At 46.5% G+C, this 21,595-nt stretch overlaps 1 protein-coding gene across 2 annotated transcripts in view; it reads right to left on the bottom strand.

Annotated features, from left to right (window-relative positions):
* PBX1 (PBX homeobox 1) overlaps window positions 1-21,595 on the bottom strand; it is a 280,953-nt gene that overhangs the window by 34,458 nt on the left and 224,900 nt on the right. For both annotated transcript variants that reach the window (XM_044266773.1, XM_044266774.1), the window contains exons 4-6: window positions 17,422-17,612; window positions 10,462-10,597; window positions 5,794-5,953 (exon numbers count right to left, since the gene is read on the bottom strand). In XM_044266773.1, coding sequence (XP_044122708.1) covers window positions 5,794-5,953; window positions 10,462-10,597; window positions 17,422-17,612 — 487 coding nt within the window. The remainder of the gene's footprint in view (window positions 1-5,793; window positions 5,954-10,461; window positions 10,598-17,421; window positions 17,613-21,595) is intronic.

The raw sequence follows: 21,595 nt of genomic DNA, 5'->3' as shown, positions 1-21,595 counted from the left end.
TGCGGGAATCCTCAATAGAAAACTTCTCTGTTTTTCTTTGTTTTGGGGATGTCCATCCCCACACAAGCACTAGCTATCTCTTGAGCTACATAAGCTGATTCCCCGCTCGCTCTTGTTGTGGGAAGAAGGGAACGCTTTTTCTGGGGGGCAGGAGGGCAACTCGAGTGCTGTCTGGAGGACTATGATGTCTCCATAGCTCTGGAACATGTCTTGTCTCATTGGGCATGCATTTCTCAGTTTAGCTTATCTGCACAGAAGTAGACTACCGGGGTCCTGAGCCAAAGAGGCATAAGGTCTGACCAGGCATGGCAGCCTGTTCTGGAAGTTTCTTCCAGTAATGTGGTGCCAATCTCCCCAACATGTGGCTGAAGCAGGGTATGGCACAGATCACATAATTCCCTGGCCTGCATGTCCTACCTATATCCTTCTCAAACTTTCTTTCCTTCAGAGCTACAACTTAAATAAGAAGAGCCATTTTGCCATCATTTACCACACACGCTCATATTTAGATGGCATCAGAACCAGGAGTAGTCAGCTCCAGGACCCCAAATTATAATTGCTTATATAATATCATATTTTTTTTGCCCTCCTCCCTCCCCCAAGAGCGTTCAGTTGGATGCCCAGATACATTCTTTCTTTCTCTCCCAATCAAATATCATGTAATAAACTCACACTCGTGCCTGGCTGATGGTTTATTGGAAATGGGCACCCGCCCAAAAAATGGGAGAAGCCCCCAAAGGGCAGTGCTGGTGCCAAGTAACATGGCGGCCATGGAACCATAAAGGTATGGGATGTACCATTTACAAGATACACACTGCAACAGACACAGATGATTTAAAAAATATATGTGCATAGATAAATTATAAATATGTCTGGCTATCTAATGTACATAGAGATAGATAAATATGAACATATCAATGGCCTTCACGTACAGATGCACTTGACTCAGAGTAATTGCAGGAATCACTCCCTTGCTCTCGCCTCTGTCTGCTCTTCCGGCATTTTGTTTTCCCTGTGCAACCATGTACTATACGACCACAGCTTCCAACTCTCTGAGAAGTATCTAGAAGTAGGGCTGGCTCTGAGAAGAGGCCAGGAGCCACTCATAACACAAGAGAGCAGACAGAAGCCCACACAAAACTCGAAATGAGGAGGAGAAGATAAGTTCTTCATTGGGCACTGGAAGGGAGAAAGAAACAGCACAGAGCGGACAACTTCCTGAGAAGGAGGTATCCTTGACAGAGAGCAAATGGGCTGTCTTGGAGGTGCCAAAAAGTCTCAAAGAACTCCCACGGAATGACCTGGCTTGTGGAGAAGGTCCTTCAAGAACCTCGGGGGCAGGTGGCTGGAAAGTAATCCACAATTACCAGAATGCACATTTTAAGATGTGCTTGCCAGTTAAAAGGTTCTGAGTTTGGAGTGGGAAGGGAGGCACGTGTCCCATGTAAGCTGTCACCCAGATATCGGGGGCACGTACAGAGCGGAGCCCACCCTCCACTAGACAGACAGGACATAATGTATCACCTATGGATTCTAATGCCCAGGCTCCGGCAAGTATGATGACGGGGAGATGTGTTAACATCCGTTTCCCTAAGATCGTTTTCTGAAGGCTGCATTTCTACTCTAAAGAGTCTTCAGGAGACTTCACTTTGTTTGGGGGCAGGGGTGGGGAATAGAACAACAGTTCACTGCATCCTCTCCCCAGAAACCCAGAATCCTAATGATAAAATCTAAACTTAGAGCAAGGCTTCCGGACACTGGCACTATTGACATCTGGGGCTGGGAATGGGCTCATGTTGGAGGAATGTTCTATGAGCCGTAGGATGACGGTCTTCCATCTCCCCAGCCTCTAGTCACCAGAATCCAGCAGTACCCGCTTCCCAAAACCTCCCCAAACCCAAATGTCTCCAAGCACGACCAAATGTCCCCTGAGGTACAAGTTCGCCCTGTTGAGAACCAATGACGCAGAATAAGAGAGGCGTTCTTTTTTCTTACTGAGGAAATCAAAGGGTTTACAAGTATTGGCATGTTATTCCTCAGAGCATTTTTATGGAGCAGAAGTATGGCAAATACTGCTTCCTATTGCAGTTGTGAAATCAAGGCTCCCAAGAGATCAGGGGGCAGCCGGTCAGATTAGACTTCCTACACCACTTGGAGACTCAAAAGATGGGGCCTCTTTGCTTGACACGACTTCATTATGTCTCGGGCTTGCTTCTCTAGCTTCCATGATTATTCCCCTTCTAAACTCCAAAAGTCACTGTTGCTTTCCACCCAGGACAAGGCACAAGAGAGAAAGGCTATCTGGTTTGATGGGAAACCCCTTCAGAAGGTACACGTGGCAAGGTTCTAGAGTTCTAATTCTGGTAGGCTGTGTTTTTATTTTCTACTAAGAAATTAGAGAAGAAAGAACACAGCAGAAAACATCCATGGCATTCATTCTTTCATTTGGTTTAAAAAAAAAAAAAAATTCCAGGAGTTCCTACGGATTTACTAAGTGTCAGCCAGCCTCCGTAGGTGTGTTACCTCTTTTCTAACGGTGTGTATTACATACATAAACTTCTCTTAGGAAGCCAGAATCTAGGGGGTTTAATATGATCATCTTCCCCTAATCCAGAAAACACCAAACCTTCTATTAGGGGTATAACAGATATGTATAAGGGCTTGCCACTAACTATATAGTGTCAGAGGAAGAACTTTCACAGTTGAGCCTGCCATCCTTGAAAACACACACTCACATACACACACACAGAGCCAGCAAAAAAAGATTCCAGATGGGGGAGGGAGTCCTGAGCCTCAATAAGCCTGGGATGGCTTCGCTAATCACAGAATCTAATCAATTGTCAACGCAGATGCTATTTGCCACAGCAAACATCTGCAAGGCACAAGCCAACTTCTTCCTTCCTGGATGCTGATAACCTGACCTTCCAAAAGGGACCCCGTTTTTCTGAGATCTTATTCCTGCTTTTCTTATCTCATCAAAAATAGACACGAGAATGGATCCCTCTAGGTAATTCCAGAAGTATGGACCCAAGGTTATAATGATCGCTTCAGATGGTCCCCATTTTTGCTTTTTTTTTTCCCCCATAAAACGTAATTTTCTTCTCTTCCTTCTATTCTTTCTCTTTGTTCCAGGCATTCTGCTCGACTCTGCCGATGTCAAATACGAAGCATGCCGGGTGCGTCTCTACCTGTTTGCTCGTCCCCCATGGGTCCTCACCCCAAGTGATTTTAATGAATTGTGCTTAAGGAAATAGGAGATCAGGCATATATCCACAACCAGGAATATTCAGAAATGACCTAAATAAAGCCACTGAAGAAGTGCTTGTCCACACAAAAGCCTCTGGAGGGAAGAAGATTTACTTGCCAAGTATCCTTTTTGCAATAGAAATGAGTAATGTAAATTTAGTAAAGCTTCAGGTTGGGGGAGGGCCCTGCTTCAATAGTAAGGATATAAAAAGTTCCTGGTTTCCAGAACTCTTAAATTTCAAACTCAGCCAAATTATATCTTCACATATTAACCTCTTATTTAAAACTTGTGTCTATTTCAGTGACTGTTATCGAGTTATCGGTGTTATCGAGGAGCTAGTATGTGACTTCCTAAGCACCCTGTGTGAAAAGTCTGAACACTTTAAAGTTCTCACTTTATCTGTGCAGTGCTCTGGGTTGTGATAGCAGCAAAGGAAAATACAGAAAAGCCTATGTATAACTTTTCCTGTAAAAAAGTTGCTGAATGAAACTCCCACGCTATTGCGCACATACAATAGTATTTTCTTTTGTCTCTATTGAAAAAAAAAAGCACTACAAAGGGGTTCCTCTCCATATTATTTCCAACAACTTAAGCACAACTGGAAGGCTTAGCTCCAATTTTCCATAATAATTTACTTGGTGCTTAGAATAGTCACCTAAGCTTAAGCTAGCAGTAAAATTCTTTAGAAAACTGTAATCATTGACTGACATTCCAAGAGAGCCAATGTAATTCTTAAACACAGAGTGTGTGTGTGGGGGGGGTTAAAATGCTTACTTTTCTCTTTTTAAGAGCTTTAGAAAAGAATAAAAAGTTACAGCTTTAGTAATGAAGGGGGTCCACAGGGCCCTTCTAGGGACTAGTCATAAATCACACTCAACCATCTGCAATGCAGATCTATCCGCGACGGGAAAAAGTCATTTTGATATCTGTTTTGCATTATGATAACCTTTGCAGGAGTGGTGAGTGGGTTTTTGCTAATGCTGACAAGACTGGACTTCTACCAGAGACAAGTGAACATGTCTGGATAGCAGGCTGATTCAACGAGTGTTGCTGGCCGGAGACTGAAATGCTTAAGAGTTGACCAGATGGGGAAGAAGGAAACTCTTGGGTTACTGAACCTCTTAGCCTTGATCCTTTGTCAATCATGCCATGAAGGGGAAAGAAGGAAATAGACACACACAAACCTTGAAAAGTAAACAGGCTCCTCAGATTTGTTCAACCTGGTGTGCTGGGAAAAAGACACAACTAGATCGAATTCTACACTGTCCTACCACGTCCGTGCTTACAAAGCCCGGGCCACTCTTGGTGCATGATTCCATTTAAACAAAAGAAGGCATGGAGATACAGCCCACTGGCTTGGAGACCCTTAGAACAAATTAGGGCCTCTAGAAGCTCACAGAAGACGTTAGATCTCTAGTAACAATCCACCATAAGGTAGAGAGAGAATTTATTTTAGTGAACAAACAAACTTCAGGGGTCAAAGGCACTTCCCAGAAATGTTAGAAATCAGATTTTTAATCATCTTACAGTCAAACACATTTAAATTTGTGACCCTTCACGTTGGAGGCATTGGTCTTCTTAGATGTGTGTGTCCCACCCCCAAAATCAATGCAGTGGTTCATTATAATGAATAACGTGAGAATAATCCGAGACCAAAATTATTTAATAAGGAAGCACTTCTGGGTTTCCCTTATCAAAAAAACAAAACAAAACAAAACAAAAAGTACCAACATGCCTTCCACAGCATACAGATACTAAGGTTATATTTTATGTATTATTGATTATGTATTTTTTTTTTTCATGTGTGGAAATTCAGAACTGGTGGTAGGAGGCAAACCACAAAATATATTATGTTAGCCTAAACTCTGAAGTTAGTGATGTAATGCACATTCACTAAAATAAAGCCAGGGGCAGAGCACACGACTAATACTACTACAACGGGGAAACTGGAATCTGAATAATGTGAACTAATGACTGGCAATTTTCTTTGTAGTTTGCATAAAGAAACCAGCAAAATAAAACAGTGAAGAAAAACAATTCTAAACAACATTGAGCAGTAACCCCAGTCTGGCTTTGTAGACCAAAGCATTACAATGAGGAATATTCCTGCAGAGAATGTAGGCTCGTAGGTCACCCAAACAGTATGTGATGGGAATAGCAAAATAGACAAGGATAAAAACTTTATGTGAAACAGACGAAAGGCCAGAACCCTCAAGGGACTATGTCCAAGTATTAGAGCTAGCTCATTGTCATCTTTGAAAGGAGAATGTGAAGGTCCTCTCTCCTCAAAACCAACCAATTTAGGTCTGTCCAACTTAAACAGACACATTGGTGCAGACCTCCAGACAAGCCCGTCTTATGAACAGTAAAACACGCTGCTCTTTGGAAATGAAAGGAAAAACCCAAAGTGGCATCAACAACAAAAAGGACAATCAAATACATAAGTCAACCAATCGGAAACCTGAAGAATGAAAAGAAAACCCCAATGTAGGAAAAGCAAGTATAAAAATGGAGCACGATCCCCCCAAATCAAAGAAAAAACTAACCAGCTGAGTTAGGAGTCGAGGGTGAGTTAGCTTGGCTTCCATGGGCTGACACATTGGTAGCAGTGACAGCCGTTTTGGCAGCATAAATATTGGCTTCCTCTTGAAATTTACCTATGTTCTTCTTGTACCGGATTCGCTTATTTCCAAACCAGTTTGATACCTAGAGCAGTTTAAGAGAAAAGAATGTTAACATTCCATCCTGTGCAAACATCTCAGAGGAAAATTAAGGCATCAGGGGAGGGCTATGGGGCTGATCCTACTCTGATTTTGCAACAACAATGAGATCTAAAGGAAGGGCACCGAGAGGGGCCATTGCTTATAATGCGATTCTCCTGCTTAAGACAAAACCATTTAGCAAAAACAATGCAGCGAACCGTCCTACGGAAGAGCTGCTCATTTGGATTTGGACAATTTTAGTTTAGGACGAGCATTTTAAATTGGGTTACCTCCTAAGAACATGACCCCAAAATAAACAGCGTTTCAAGAGAAATGTTACTTATCAATGCTAACACTGACTTTGAGTAACCAAGAGGCACAGACTTGTAATCATCCATGCAGGTCTGTATCAACATACAGGTGCTCTCACTGAGGGATTAATTTCACATTTTTACAAGCTGAAGAATGTTAACATGGACCACATTCTTAGCCACAGGTACTACAGACCTTAGGATCCAGATAATTCCATCAGATAGATTTCACCAAGAATTTTGTGCAAAGCTGGGGGTTAGCTACACAAGGAAAAACTGAAGCATAGCAGAGATTAGTCCTTGGAATCCCAAGCTTTAAATGTTAAAGCCAACACACAAAATAAACCTAATTTACTTTCATTTGTTAATTTATTTCCTTCACGTGACTCACAGGAGCTGTCCTGGCTTGATTCCGCATCCCCGTTCCCTTTATACCAAGACCCCTGTTCAGACACAAGAGGCGACGCAGCGAAATTCAAGTGTTACCCCTGTCATTCCTGCCTTATGAGGTACGTTCTATACCCCAAGTTCCAGATGTGATTTCAAACTAAAATGTGTGTGTGGTTTTTTTTTTTTTTGAATAAAATTACAAAACAAACTATGAATCTGGTGACAGAAGAGGAAGTTGATAACACAGGTACCACTGCTGACATGTATGTATGTTCTATTCACCTGAACAATGGTGGATAAAGGACATTTTTGCAAAACTGTAGTTACCTTTGAAATGCATTAGCAGAACTTAAAAATCTCACAAGGTAAGCCCTCCTTTGCCTGTGTGACTTCCACTATGGGAGAAGTTAAGCCTTTGTTATCAAAACCAAACCATACCACTGCAGTATGAGTAAACGAGAAGAAAAAAAAAAATCAGTGACAAATTGCTTGATTCATTGTCAATGCTGGTGCCTACAGGAGAGGAAGGGCACTCTGGGGCCATTTTAGGTCCATAGCATATCTAATTCCATTCCTAAACTCGTGCTTTCCTTAGTATAACTTTCACTATCTGTATGAGGGAGAGGAAAAGAGGCAGCAAGACTTTTCTAAGGTAACTGGGTGCATTGGAAAAAAGCGGGAAAGATGAAGGTCATCTGGGAGGACTTTTGAGGAAGGAAAGAAATGCCTGCGGTCTAGTTAAATAAGCTACGTGAAGAGAGGAGAAGGAATGTTTTGTGGGAGTGATTCCCTTCTCAACAAGAAGAACCAGCGGGTGGACAAGATGCGTAGTCAGCTCAGGCATTCCCTAGATGGCCCACAAGGCGATACTGGGACGCCCTGAGCCATGTACGTAATCAGTGCTTTCAATGGTTAACTTGCTGTTCACAGTCATGGAGGGTCTACTGGGTGCTAGGCACTAGGGACACACAGAGGACAGACAGAGTCTGAGACAGGTGATACAGAAAAAATAATCGGTTCTCTGGGGAGAGTCTGATCACATTTCAAACATGTTAAGTTTGAAGAGCTTGGGCAGAGCCATGGCAAAGTCCAGTGGGACGGAAGACACATGCGCTTGGTGTCCGGGAAATCTCATCTGAGTATTCAAATAAAGGTACACCTGCAGCGATGAGCAGAGAAGAGGTCACTCAGAGCAAGTGTGCAGGATAGTCCGTTTCCAAACTGAGTGTGCGTGGAAAGATTGTTCACACAGATCCCCCCGCCATCCTCCCTTAATTCTGACTCAGGTCTGGGGTTAGACCTCAGAATTTACATTTCGAGCCAGCTCCCAGCAACTGCTAAGGTTGCCTTCTGTAGATCACACTCCAAGCAGAACAAGTAGAGAGTGGAAGGACTATGGAGGGATTAGAGGAGAGGCTGGTCTACAGATGGATTTTGGTGTATCTGCACATTTTTGTTCTGTATCATGGGAGGAATCGACAGTAAGTAGATTTTGAAAGAACATGTAGCATAAAAAAAATGGTTAAGAACCATGGGGATAGGCCTGAAGAAATGAGGGCTAAAGAAAAAAAATGGTATTTCTAGGGTAGGTAGAGACAGTAGATCCTCTAAGACCAAGCAAAAGTGGCCCAAGAGAAAGAAGGAAACTCCACAGAGAACAGTATCAAGGAAGCCAAAGTAGGAGAATTTCAAGATGGAGGGGTAATTTTTTTTTTTAAAAGATCATTTATTTAAAGAGAGAGAGAGAGAGTGTGTGAGCGTGCATGGGGGGAGGGGCAAAGGGAGAGACTCTTCCCTGCTGATTCCGCGCTGACTGTGGAGCCTGACATGGGGCTTGATCTCATGATTCTGAGATCATGACCTGAGCCGAAACCAAGAGTTAGATACTTAACTGACTGCACCATCTAGATGCCCCAAGATCAGGGGGAGGGGTAATTATTAACCCCCCAAAATGACAACAACAACAACAAAAGCCCAAAAAATAAGAAGGCAAGAGACAGCCCCAAAATGGCAAAATTTAAAAAGTCCAAAATCGGGATCCCTTAGATTTGGGAACTTAAGGAAGATTTAATACATCATAGGGTCCAGGAAACCATGACTGGCAGATGGGATGACTAAGACCCGACAAGCAGGAGTTCCCTAAAATCGCACAGTTGACTCTTGACAAAAACATGCTCCTAGAAAAACACTCTTATTATTGTATCACATCATACTGTCTTGTCTCCCACAGGGACTTGTTTGGCAAGAATGGAACAGCTCTGTTGTTGTTGGGAGGGAGTAATGTACCGGGGAAGGAAGAATGGTGTGGCCTTAGGGTGGGTGAAGCAAAGGGAAAGGTGATACAGTATGTAAATATTCATTTTAATGGACAAATTATGTGCACCTGGGTTTCCCTAACAAAGGAAGTGACAGTTGCTGGAACAGGCCAGGGTTCCATCTTTGATCTAGATATAATACAGACCAGCTCCAGAAGAGTTCATTCTACTATCAACAGGGATTTAGAATTCCAAATCCCAGAATTAGAAGTCAGAGAGTCGGGGCGCCTGGGTGGCTCAGTGGGTTAAGCCGCTGCCTTTGGCTCAGGTCATGATCTCAGGGTCCTGGGATCGAGTCCCGCATCGGGCTCTCTGCTCAGCAGGGAGCCTGGAACAACCTTCACTTGGGTCAAAGTACCTGAGGAAGGTCGGAGTTGCAAGGGTTGGTGTTTCCAAGGCTTCTGCCAAATCCCCCACAGCTTGTTGGGCAGGCCCTGGAGAGCCCTTCATTGCACATACTCTGTGTAGAGGTCTGTATTCTGAATGGACCTAACTGGGCTTAGTTAAGCACCGATTGATGGGATCAGCACCCAGTAGGGAGTAAGAGAAGCCAGGATTCAAGTCAAGGAAGCACAAATGCTCAGTTGATACAAAACAGCATCGAGTTTGCTTGCAAAATCCTAAGTGAAGTTTCTTACTAGAGTAGGCTTCTTTCCCCACTTCTCCCACCCCTGTTACGGAAATACCAGTACACAGAGTTCTTTTGCAGGAGACGTATATTGGTGGGACTTCCTCTTCTCTGACAGCTTTCAGAACTATCATTACTGTTCTCAACTAGAGACAAGGGACGGTATTTGAGGTTCAGATAAAAAAGTTCTGGATGGATCCCTTGAGTAGACGAAATATACATATGTGTAAATATTGCCTACTTTTCTACTTCATGCTAATGCTGAAGACTCCAGGTCAATAAAAATGTTTTACCATGTACCTTTCCATGTCAACAGGCACCTGTTATGGTTATCACTCTTTGGGGAAAAGGGGCACTCAGTGACATTTTGTGCAACTGTTCCAATGCAATCATAGTGACATGTTAAAATCCCTACACTCTGTCAGTTACAGAGCAAGCACGTGAAGAGAAGACATTTGTGTCCCTTTCATTGAAAAGTTCCACTCACTGACTCTGTCCTGGGTTGAGCGCAAGATGGGCTAAGGCATAGACTGTGTTTGAGAAAATAGTATGAGAAATGCGGATACTTTCCAAGGACAGCCAAGAACCTTGACCCATTTTTGAAGCAATGGGGCGTTCAATGGGAAGAACCCTATCCCTGTTTGGCTACTGGAATCTACTTCTCCACTCCGGCTGGTCCCTCTCAAGTTTGTCCAAATACTTACCTAGAAACTCTCCCACTTAAACACATCGAGTGCTTACCTTGGCATGTTAGGGTTTTAGCAAATGGACCTTGCAAGGCATAAAAGCTCAGTAAAGCAAAACCTCCAAGACGCTGCCATGTGGCTCTACCAGACCCAGGCTAGCAGGATTTTGGAGGTCTCCTTACCTGGGACACTGTGATGCCACACTTCTTGGCTAACTCCTCTTTGGCTTCCTCACTGGGGTAAGGGTTGCTGAGATGGGAATAGAAATATTCATTCAGGATTTCCGTCGCTTGCTTGTTGAAATTCCGTCTCTTCCGCCTTCATAAGGAAAAAGAAAAGAATGACAAAAAACATTCACACCTAATAGATATAAAAAGGGAGAGACAAGGACCTACTTCTGTGAAAAGGCAAATTTTTGAGCAAAAAAGTGGATTAGAGGAAATTTGCACCAAGGGGGTAGATGTCAAAGCCATCACTGCAAGTATCTGTTAAGAACAGACTGTGCACTGACCAGAACAGTCACTAATACTTGTCCTGGGTGGAGAGGAACATGGAGTTTCAAAACTCAGCCACCTTGGTGTTGAATCCTGGACCCACTAAATGCCAGCTGGGGATCTGGGATGCCTCTCCAAGCCCCAGCTTCTTCAGCCGAGAGTGGACAGTCACGCTGGTCTTGCAGAGTGATGATAACTGGAAAATGAGGCCATACATGGAGGGTACTCTGTGCGGTGCCCGGTACGTGGCGAATGCTGGGTGACAGTCTCTCTTCCTAGTGGGCTCCAGGCTTCGGACCTCACCCTTTAGAGCAATCAATTCAGATTATTCATTTTGTACAACTTGTGAGATAGCTACGGTTCTTCCTATTTCCCAGTGAAGAATGGAGTCCAAAGGTCATTCGGCCGGCCTGTCACAGAACCAAGGTATGAATTCCGGTGCGCGTAATTAGAAAACCCAACCTCGTTCTTAGGTACAAACTGCCCCCTGGAAATTACAGACTCTGGAGCCTTAAGTTAAAAATAAGTTATTCTTTTCCTTTTATTCCCTTCCCAGGTAAATGCATACAGCATTTTCTAAAGGTATCTGGGGAAGAGGGTATGCAAGGCATGGACTCTGGCCCACTGGACTGCGCAGCCTCCCTCAGAAGGAGACAAGGAGCACTAGAACAGCTGCTAAATGGTAAAACAAAAGCCCATCGAAATCTCTTTAATACACAGGTTGCTGAAAGGAAGAGAACCACGTTTTGAATAAAAGCATTTTTTTTTAAAAAGTGCTAATTGAACTAATTTAAAGTGAGAATCACTTGACTGTCTCATCATAGCTAAGGCCTGTAGGCAGGTTGGGGGGAGCTGTTTGGGGAATCCAGGCTCACAGCAGAGGCTGGCTGGACCTCCTTGAGGCGGGAGACTGGATCTTTAAATCAGCTCTTTTAGCACTTTGCCCTTCTTGCTTTTATCAAAAGCTTTTTCCTTATGGAAGAGATTTCCAGAACATCCTTGGTTATGCCAGGACACAGGATTTCCCGATTTAGCCCAACAGAAAGCACGGAGCAGCCTTGCTAGACAAGAAATTCAGCTAATATTGTATTTTCAGGGTCCCACTTGGATTAATTAACACAATAAAGTGCCTGATTTTACCGGATGAACACCATCTGTCCATAGGTATTAACCACATCTGTCCAGACTATGCCAAGCCCAAGTCACTTTTCCAAATCATGCTGAGTTTCTGGGTCACCCAGCATCAGAAATTGGATGGAATAGATTAAAAAAAAAAAAAAAAAGAGCCCAACTCAGAAAATAGGCATTTGTTAAAAGTCCTTGCCTGGTGGGAATTTGGGGAAGATAGCCAAGTGGCTAACGTGGGCTCCAGGCTTTGATAACCTCTGGCTTCTTCTCTGCCTAAATAAAACAGTTGTCTTGGGCCTGGGGAACTGGACCCTGAAGGCTCCCTTAATTGGGAGAACCTCGGTTCATTCATTCAGCTGTCTGCATTAGCATCCCACTGTATTTCTTGGGAGTCTTCCAACTGAGCTCAAAGGAAGCCTCTCTGGAACGAGCTGGTGATTTGGGGCTGGAGCCGACCCGCTGGTCCCGACTCTCTTCTCACAGTGATGAGCAACCTTCCCTAGGTGGTCTCATCCGCTCTGATGGGCTTCCTTATCACCACTCCCAGTGGCTGTCTCCATGGAGAGCCTTGGAAATCCCAAGATCAGGACTTTTCAGACTTCAGAAAACCTAGTGCAAATGAATCACTTCTGATGGGTAGGTTCTTTGAGCTACACACCTGGCTTTGGCTGGAAGTGGGATCAGCTTGGTGAATTAACATTTGTGACTCTGAGCCCATCAAAAGCCGTGGGAGTTGGGGATCTGGGTTTTTAATGTAAGGAATGTGGAGGTGGAGCAGATGGATAAACACGTACTGGAAAAATGCGGCATTTTAGGAATGAAACTTTTTGAATCCAGGTGAGTCAAGAGTGGGCGGAGCAGGCGCCACAGGCACAGTTGCTAAATACCAGATGTGTTACCCCCTGCCCTGTCCACTCTCCTAAGAGTCGCTGCCTGTCTCCCACTGCACTCCCCAGGCACTTCAAACACACCCCGTGTCTCCAAAACTGGCATCGTGTTTCACCCAGACCAGCTCTACTGTCTTCCTTCCCCGTGTTACCCCAGACACGGTTCCGTGTATGTAATTCGTTCATTCATTCATTCCAACATGTGAGGACCTAGCAGGTGCCAGAACCCAGGGGTGGTTCTCAACCCCTCCTGCTGTCTTACCTTCATCAGATGATGGGCCCCACAGCAAGTCCTGCCAGTTCTATTCTATTCCAGCCTATTGTTGCTCAATTTTTGAAATGGGTTCAGAGAAGCCACTGTCTACCATGTAACGGTCTGGCTAGGGTTGCACGGCAGCACTTTGGGCAATGAGGGGTAATGTTCTAGATCTCTGCTGCCCAGGCTAGCAGCCATGAGTCTGCGTGTGGCCACTGAGCTGCTGAAACGGAGCGGGTATAACCGGAGTGGCAAATTCTGAAATTTTACTGATTTCAATGTAATTCATTTAAAATTAATTTAAATTTAAAAATCAAATAGCCACTTACTAGACAGTGCAACTCTAGACCAATGCGTTCCAGAAACACTTTCTGGAAGGTGTGAACTCACAGCCCTGCCACGCACCATCAAGGGCATGAAATGTCTCTCAAACCTCTTGCTTTCATCTATTCTGTAATGTACCAATGTTTACCTTAAAGAAAAATGATCTTCCCCTGCATATTTGAGTAAAACAGGGAAGGTACTTCATACTTATTCTGTGTTCACCCAGTTTGAGGGGCACAAGCTTTAGCTGTTTATATAACAATATATAAGGAAGTACTCTGTGAATTATGGCATGAATACCATATTCCAGACACTATCCTAAGTTTTTTTTTTTTCTTCACATTATCTTATTTATTCCTGCATATGGGATTAGCCCCATTTTACAGACAAAAGTCCTGGGGCCACTTAACCCGCCTTACAGAGGTTGCCAGACTTTGAATCCGAGCAGGCAGTGGGAGAACTTACACTCTAAAGGACTGTCTTCCCTCCTTAAAGAGTTTTAACAGTTTCTGTTACTTCTCAGGGCAAATCCGGAGTCTTCACGCGTATAGTTAAGGGTCTTCAGTGGACCTGTCCTGTCCCCACTGCCTCATTCCCCCCAGTCCTAAACACGGTCTGCACAATTTCGTCCAGCCACGGCATATGTTAGCTTCTCCGTGCCCCAAGGACACTCGTGACTTTTACACGGCTGTGCCTCTTCCCACCAACCCATGTATTTCTCTCCCCCAGCATTTGCCACAGGTTCACCCAGGTCTCCGCAGCTACACACCACGTTCCTCGAGGGTGGGAGCCACGTGTCACTTGTCTTTGAAACCTGAGCACCTCACACATCCTAAGGATTCCAGCGAAGTAATGCTTGTTGGTGTTGGCTTACGTTGTTTCACTTTGCCCATGGTCGTCTCTCTGGCAGATACCGGGCTGGCTCTGGGATCCCAAACTGTCTGCCCTCTCCCGTGTTCTGCCTCCCGCTCAGGCGTGGAGGTGATGGGCATAATTCACGAGGAATGCGCCATTTTGTGTTTGTCCCACACCACTGTGAGCTCCTTGGTGGTAAGACCCACATTTAATGTGGTTTTTTTTTTTCCCTCTTAGTGATTCCAGTGGCTACTCCAGCGTCCAGCAGAGAGTAAAACTCAACGAGATACTCTCTGTGAGTATCAATGTCTCGATGTCCATCCTGTGTTTAGGGAGATCAGGCTAAAGCTTTAAAATGGTGAGATTCTCTTGTTGGCTTCCAGGAACAAAGCAAGCAGCCAAGCCGTGAGCTGGTCAGGGAGGGGGTGGCTTCTGGGAGCTGAGGACCGCAGTCCCACAACCACAAGGAACTGAATCCTGCCCACAGCGGGGAGGACCCCGAGCCTCCCCACGGTGAGATCACGGCCTGCGCTGACATCGGGATTAGAGCTTTGCGAGGCGAGGGCAGAGGATCCCGTTCAACTGGGCCCAGACACCCAAATCACAGAAACTGTTTCATTAATATCTTTGTGTTGTTTTAAGCTGCCAGATTTGCAGTAATCTGTTACCGCAACAGGAAACGGAGACAAGGACATATCTGTGACATTACAAAGACTAATCCTCTTACTAAGTCAAACTCCGCTTGTATTTCACTTGTCTTCCACCAAATCTTTCACCAATGAAGCCCCGCCCACCAGATGCAGGGGAATCTTTCACCAATGAAGCCCTGCCCACCAGATGCGGGGGGGGGGGCGGGCAGCGGGCTATGGGCAGGTCTGGGAGGTTGGTTTGTTGAGCTCCTCTCCAACCTCCGAGGCTGGAAGCAAGGACAGGAACCACTCCCACCACGAGGTCTGGGTAAACATTTCTGTTCTAAGCTCAGAAAGCCATTTGCTCAGCCTCGGGCTGGCATTGGGAGTTATACTCTTTCAACGATACCAAATATGCCCTCAAAATATATTCTGGTAACACTGACAACACCTTAGTTGTTTTAATTTGGAGGCTTGGCTTCGAGGCACGGACTCAAAGGCTGCAACCAAAGTGGCAAAGAGACCCTCTCGTAAGTGATTGTCCCTCTGACGTCAGCCAGAACCACCTAGGCGAGGGCTGGTGGAAGCGGCAGGAACGTGAGCGAAGCTCACCCAGCTCTGAGCCTGACCTTCCTCTACACACAGCGCAGTCACCACGAGCAGAAATTCAGCAAGACGGTGATTCCGCCTCTCCTTTCTCCCCGGGTTCTCTCTGGACGAGAATCCAGTCTGGGCCCCACTTTTCTCTTTTTTCAATATCTACCCACATAAATACCAACTCCAGAATTTTAACTAGGGGAGTTGCCATGGGGATGGAAGCAACACACGCAGAGGGGCAGTGGCTGCTGCACGGGCAAAGGACCCAGACAGAGGCCACCGGTCACTTGCGCTCTGCACCCAGCTTGCTTTCAAGAAGCTGGGTTGGCAGCAGGCCCCGAGGCAAGGGAGATGCACGGGGGCCCTGCTTCAGGGAGACTCTGCCTCCCCCATCATCACCACACCCAGCTGGAAAAAGCCCTCTTCGCGTGAACTTTCTCTTGACGTGCCCTGTGGAATTCTGATGGCCCACGATGATACACCTTGCTAGCTGGTACTCTCATCTCGTATTCCATGTGACCCCAAACACACTGAATAAAAAGGGAGTTTAGGAGATGCCAGGGAGTTTTAAAGGTCTGTGGATTGCAACAACCACAGCTGTGAACAGAGAGAAATACAGGTAAGAGAGCTGAATAATGCATGAGTTTGGGGGTAAACAACTTGTACAAGGAGCAGTGAATCTTTCCGTCTGGTTGACAAGGGACAAAACTGTAGATCATGAAATGGCACACGACATTGACACGTGTGCAGTTCTAATAACTAAAACCAGAGCCTGGGATGATTATTAGGAATTGGAGTAAGGAATGGTGAAACCTGCAGGTATGGAAGCTGGCTAATCTGAGATGCTGGCTGATGGCAAAGGACGTCCACACCCTGCTAGATCACATGTCCACACGTCCACCTGTCTGCTAGATCAGGATCAAAACCCTCCTCTCAGGTACACAAAAGACACGATTCTCACCAAGTTGCAGGCTGCCTAGCAGAAATTAAAGACGCTGGAGGGATCTGGATCAATCCACTGGTCTAGAGAGTATGGGCCAAGAAAGGATTATTGGTTCTCTGTTCTCGGTTTTTAACTTTAAGATGACCTCTTTTTCTTTAAAATATTTTATTTATTTGTCTCAGAGAGAGAGAGAGCATGATCGGGGAGAAGGGCAGAGGGCGAGGGAGAAGCAGGCTCCCCCGCTGAGCAAGGGGCCCAATGCAGGACTTGCAACCCCAGGACGCCCTGGATTGTGACGGAGCAGAAGGCAGATGCATCACCAACTGAGCCGCCCAAGCATCCTGAGGAACTTTCTACCCAGTTTCTTCGACTGAATTCTATGAACTCACAAGTGAGTTCATGAGTACCAATGCCAGATGGAAAACATCAAACCTTGATTGAAAATTTAGTGCCCAGCAGACCAGCCCCTGCTCCTCGGGGCCCGCGGGACCAGGCCCTATTCATCTTCGTGCTCCTGAAACTTAGCCCAGAGGATACCACATGGTGATCTACTTGCAAATACTCATTGAGCTGAACTCAGTGCGCTCTCTACCTGTCTGCAGTGTGGAAAAGACCTCAGGTCTCAAACCGCACCATCTTTCTAGAGAGCCTGGGTCACTGCAGCGTCCAGCGAGCCCGCCGCAGCCTGGGGCTCTAACACACACCTGGAAAAGGGGTACTGAGAGGGACGAGAACGCTGCCTTTGCTCTCACCCCGCTCACTCATCCCTGCTCCTCAGAGTGAGCAGCGGGGGCAAGAGAAAGCGTCCTCTCTCATCACCCCGTTTCCTGTTCAGAGCGGTCCAAAACCAGTGGCTTGGGCAGTCGTCCTGCAGCCTGCCTCCCAGACTCCCTAGAAGCTTGTGCAGGTCGCCCTTCCACCTGGCCTTTGACATGGTGAAAACACAGCCTCTAGAGAGGGCCAGGTGTGGGTCCCCACCCTGCAGCCGGGATCCCCCCAGGGGGCAGGAGGCTCTATCGGGTGACTCACCTCGCGTCCAGAAACCGGGAGCGCAGGATCATGACGGCCTCGCACGTGCTCTGTTTGAGCTGCATCTGGATGGAGCTGAACTTGCGGTGAATGATGCTGACCATCCGCTCGATCTCCTTCGGGGAGATGGGCCTGGTCCGGCTCTGCTCCCGCAGGAGGTTCATCACGTGGGTGGTGAACTCGTTGCACGCCTGGAATGGCAGGACAGTAAACACCGGCGCATGGGGAGGGTCTGGGCCTGGATGGAGGGCCGCGTGGGCTTTCCTAGAGACTCACACACGTGGAGACACCCCAGCTAGTCTGTGGGGGTTTTGCCACATCGGAGCGACAAAAGAAGTTCCTGGCCTGAAAATGCCTTGCATCCTGTTTGACTCTAACTTTGGCCACAATTCAGATTTTTCTAAAAGGGTAAAGAGAAGTCTTAATCGTCTTTTTTTTGCATGATTTTACTACAGTGGAAGGGGAGAATGTGAATCCCAGGGTAAAATACACCCCACAACCCTTCACCCCAATGTTAACAGCTGAAGCAAGCTTGGGGTCAGACACGGCATGAACGTCTACCCTGCTCATTATCTCTGATACAGCAGAACCTCCACATGTCCATCTGGGGTTGCATCACCAGCCAAAAGAATGGAATCAGGAAATTAAAGCCAACCCTTCTGAGAGACAGCACATCCACCTAGGTCTCCTTTCAGTCTTATCACGAGAATTCCCGCCTCTGCTGACCTGTTGAAGACCCACTAGCTCCACAGCACAAACTGGAAATCTGTCCTCAGAGGCCTTGCGGGAATGACATCAACGAGCCGGGGGATTCAGGAGCCATCCCCGCAGAAGGGCGCGCTCTCCCGTTACACCCACAAGCCCTCCGCTCAGGAGGTGAGGTCAAGAGTTCGCTTTGCCCCTCTCCTATTCTCCAGGCAGGTAAACCCAGGTGAGTAAAGCCCAGGGAGAGGGGAGGCTTTTTCCTAAAGCACGCAGCAAAAAGGGAGCAGCTGAGTGAGCCTGGGCCTGAACGCCTCCTAACCCAAGCTGGGGAGTTCTGTCCTTTCTCAGGACCCAAACTTGCTCCTCTGAACACCACTGGCCTTCCTCATGGTGACAATAACTCAGCATCTCAAGTCTGCTTGCCTCAGCAGAGCCGTCAGTCGGAAATATCTAGTCACGGGTTAACTGATGGCAACATTATAAAACTGTAGTAGATTTGTAACGAAACAGTCAGGCAGTCTTTGATGAAGAACTAGGGACTCAAAGGGCTCCAACTTAATACCAATCCCAGAAACACTCTCGTTAATGGTAACACCACACTGCCACCCTCCTTACAGCGCAAAGCCTCTCCTGTCTGTCAGGAACGCAGTAATGATGACACAGTCACTCCTCAGTTCTCGAAGAAATCCTTCCAGGTTGGTGGGCCGAAGATACCTAGGCAGACGTATCCACCAGGCTGTGTCTACACTGGGAGTGAGAGGCCTGGTCTTTGAGGCCACCTCCGTGAGTGTCTGAGCAAAGCCTTTCACTACTCAGGGCCTCATTTTATTCATCTGAGGGAAGGGACTCAATCATTCCTACCCTTGAGCCAGGCCAGCAGCCCCTATGGTCTTGTCCAGCGGGATGCAGATGGAATCCCTCGTGCTCACGAACACAGCAGAGTGGGTGACAGGGGCCAGGATGGCCTGCAGACAAATGCTGCCTCTGGGACTCACTTTGCTGTGAGACCTTGGAAAGTTACTTAACCTCTCTGGGACTTGTCTCCCTTATTTGTGAAATGGCAGGGTCGGGGGGTACCCACCTCAAAGGGTACGGTGAGGCTCAGAAGAGCCATTAGGTGTGTGTCTGGCTGTGTAAGGATGCATCTGGGCGCCAGTTTCCCAGGGTCACAATCACCTTCTTTCTACCCCATGGGTACTTGTGGAAGATTAACCCATAGATCGGATCCATCTAGCATTCTGCTCTCCGCTAAGAAAATTACTACATAAACTCTGCATCTGTATGATCAGCTTGTTCTCGGCCAATCCACCCTCCAATTGTAAACAAAGGGAAGGACACAAAATGTGGCATCGAGTCAATTCTAAGAGGCCACGGTGTGGGAAGCGCAGGACTAGGCAAACAGCAAGCACCCCAACCATCTCTGTGGGCAAACTGGGCCCCTTGTTGGCCTGCAGCCTCCTCATCCAGGGTGGGGCCGGGAGGGAGTGGGGAGGGCTCCAACGGGGGAGGAGCTGGGTGTGAGGAGTCATTGTTAAGTGCACTCCTCTCTGCGGGGAAGGCCCAGCGCTGGGCTCGTAATAATGTGCTTCATTACAGGGAGTCAAAATAATCGCAATATCTGATGTTTATCCAAGACATTTTATCCCGGGGCCCTTTCCGCTCTGCCATAAACAGACAGTGGGGTCTTTCCACCCACCGCTGAGGTGGAACAAGGCAGCTGCTGAACAGCTGCTCCAAACACACAGCATAGAGTGGAGACCAGTTCCAAGTCCACTTCAGACGGCCAGGACATCACGATCCAGGTTTCTCCGGGACCTGACCGACCCACACACCACGTCCTCCTCAGATCCCACAGGCTTGCAGCTTTGGAAGCCGGGCTGCCCCCATTGGGTCAGGTGTTCCTGATATGAAAGGGACAGGAAGAGCTGGGGTGACAACGGCTCATTAAGGAGAACTCTCACTGGCTGAGAGCTTCTGGGACGGGGTCGGGGGTGGGGAGCCTCTGCTGTGGACCGTGTCTTTCGGGACCTCACACTCACTCCAGGTGTTCCTAGAGAGTTGAGGATTTTGAAGGGAAATCCTCTGAACCTTGCCCAAGTTCCAGGTCAAGGGTGTTTCTGGGAGCCACTGACGAAAGACCAGCCCTTCCAGGTGTCCTGCTCGAGATGCCAGAGTTTCAAGCTTCCCTCCTGCCCTCTGGTTAGCCCGTCTTCTTCCCTTCCTCCTTCAGACTGGATCTGGTGCCAATCCCAGCAAAGAACGTAACTGGGATTCAGGACCCTCTTAGCTGTGAACTGACTAACCCAGCCTGGGATCAGACCTATCAATTTAGCCCTGGCCACGCCCCAGCAGCATTACTTACAAAAGCTGGAGAACACTGCAAAGCACCAAGAGTATAGTTTTCTTAAATACGGCTTGGAATAACACAGCCTTCTGACATCATGGCTTTATCTATCACCAGAGCCAGTTCTATACCTTCCCACCTCTGTGATCTGCTGGAGAAGCGTTTTCCCAGCACCATTTACCGAAGAAAATAATTTCCTTCATTTCTTTCTAATGAAAATCTCTAGGAGCTTTCTTTAATAACCTCAGGACGAAACAATGGCCAATTCGGGTAGGTGGTTCTTTATTTTTTTTTTAAGGGGTGGGGTTGAGGAGGGCCATGGTAGCTAATTAGCAGAGCACTAACTGATGGTCGAGTTACCCCTCACCGCCATACTAAGAACAAAACAAAACAAAAATCACAGAGTCAACGATTAATAGCCCATTTGGCAACTTCATCCATCCAACCACTAAAGTAGAGAGCAACGTTTTTACTTTACTGAGGTTTCCTGATTTCATTTTTTAAAAGCTTTTATTTATGTATTTATTTATTTTAGAGAGAGAGAGAGAGAGCTCGAGCAGTGGGGGGGAAGTGCAGAGGAAGAGAATCTCAAGCAGACCCCTCTGCTGAGCCCGGAGCCCAGCCCAGGGCTCAATCTCATGCCCTCAGCCCAAATCCACAGTGGAATGCCTCGCCGACTGAGCCAGCCAGGTGCCCCTGAGGTCTCCTGCTTTTAAAAAAGCTCCCATGAGGAGTGGCCACAGAAAAATGAACAAGCCAAATCTCCCAGACATACTAGCTCGGAGCTTCATGGCCTAATGTTCCTACAATCCACTATTTATTATAATTAACAATATAAGCAGCACTAATAATTGAGGTGCCCAAAGTGTGTTAAGTAGGATTCAGTTCTTACCCCAAAAATGTCCATATAACTAAAGAAGTGATTTTTTTTTGAATTTTTAAAAATAAGAGATACAGACGACTACCCCCTACATATGTAATTTGTTCTGTAGCAATGGGAGTTTTTCCTAAAGTTTCTGATTTCCAAACTCTTTATTATTTAAAACAGGTAGAGAGTGATGAGACGTTTTTGATGGAGAATATTATTACCCCTAGCGTCTCCTAGGTATCAATTATCAATCTTGT

Source organism: Neovison vison, chromosome 10 (genome assembly GCF_020171115.1).
Source record: "Neovison vison isolate M4711 chromosome 10, ASM_NN_V1, whole genome shotgun sequence".
Taxonomy (NCBI): Eukaryota; Metazoa; Chordata; class Mammalia; order Carnivora; family Mustelidae; genus Neogale; species Neogale vison.
The sequence above is the reverse complement of the archived record's forward strand: the minus strand, read 5'-3'. Positions and strand labels throughout refer to the sequence as shown.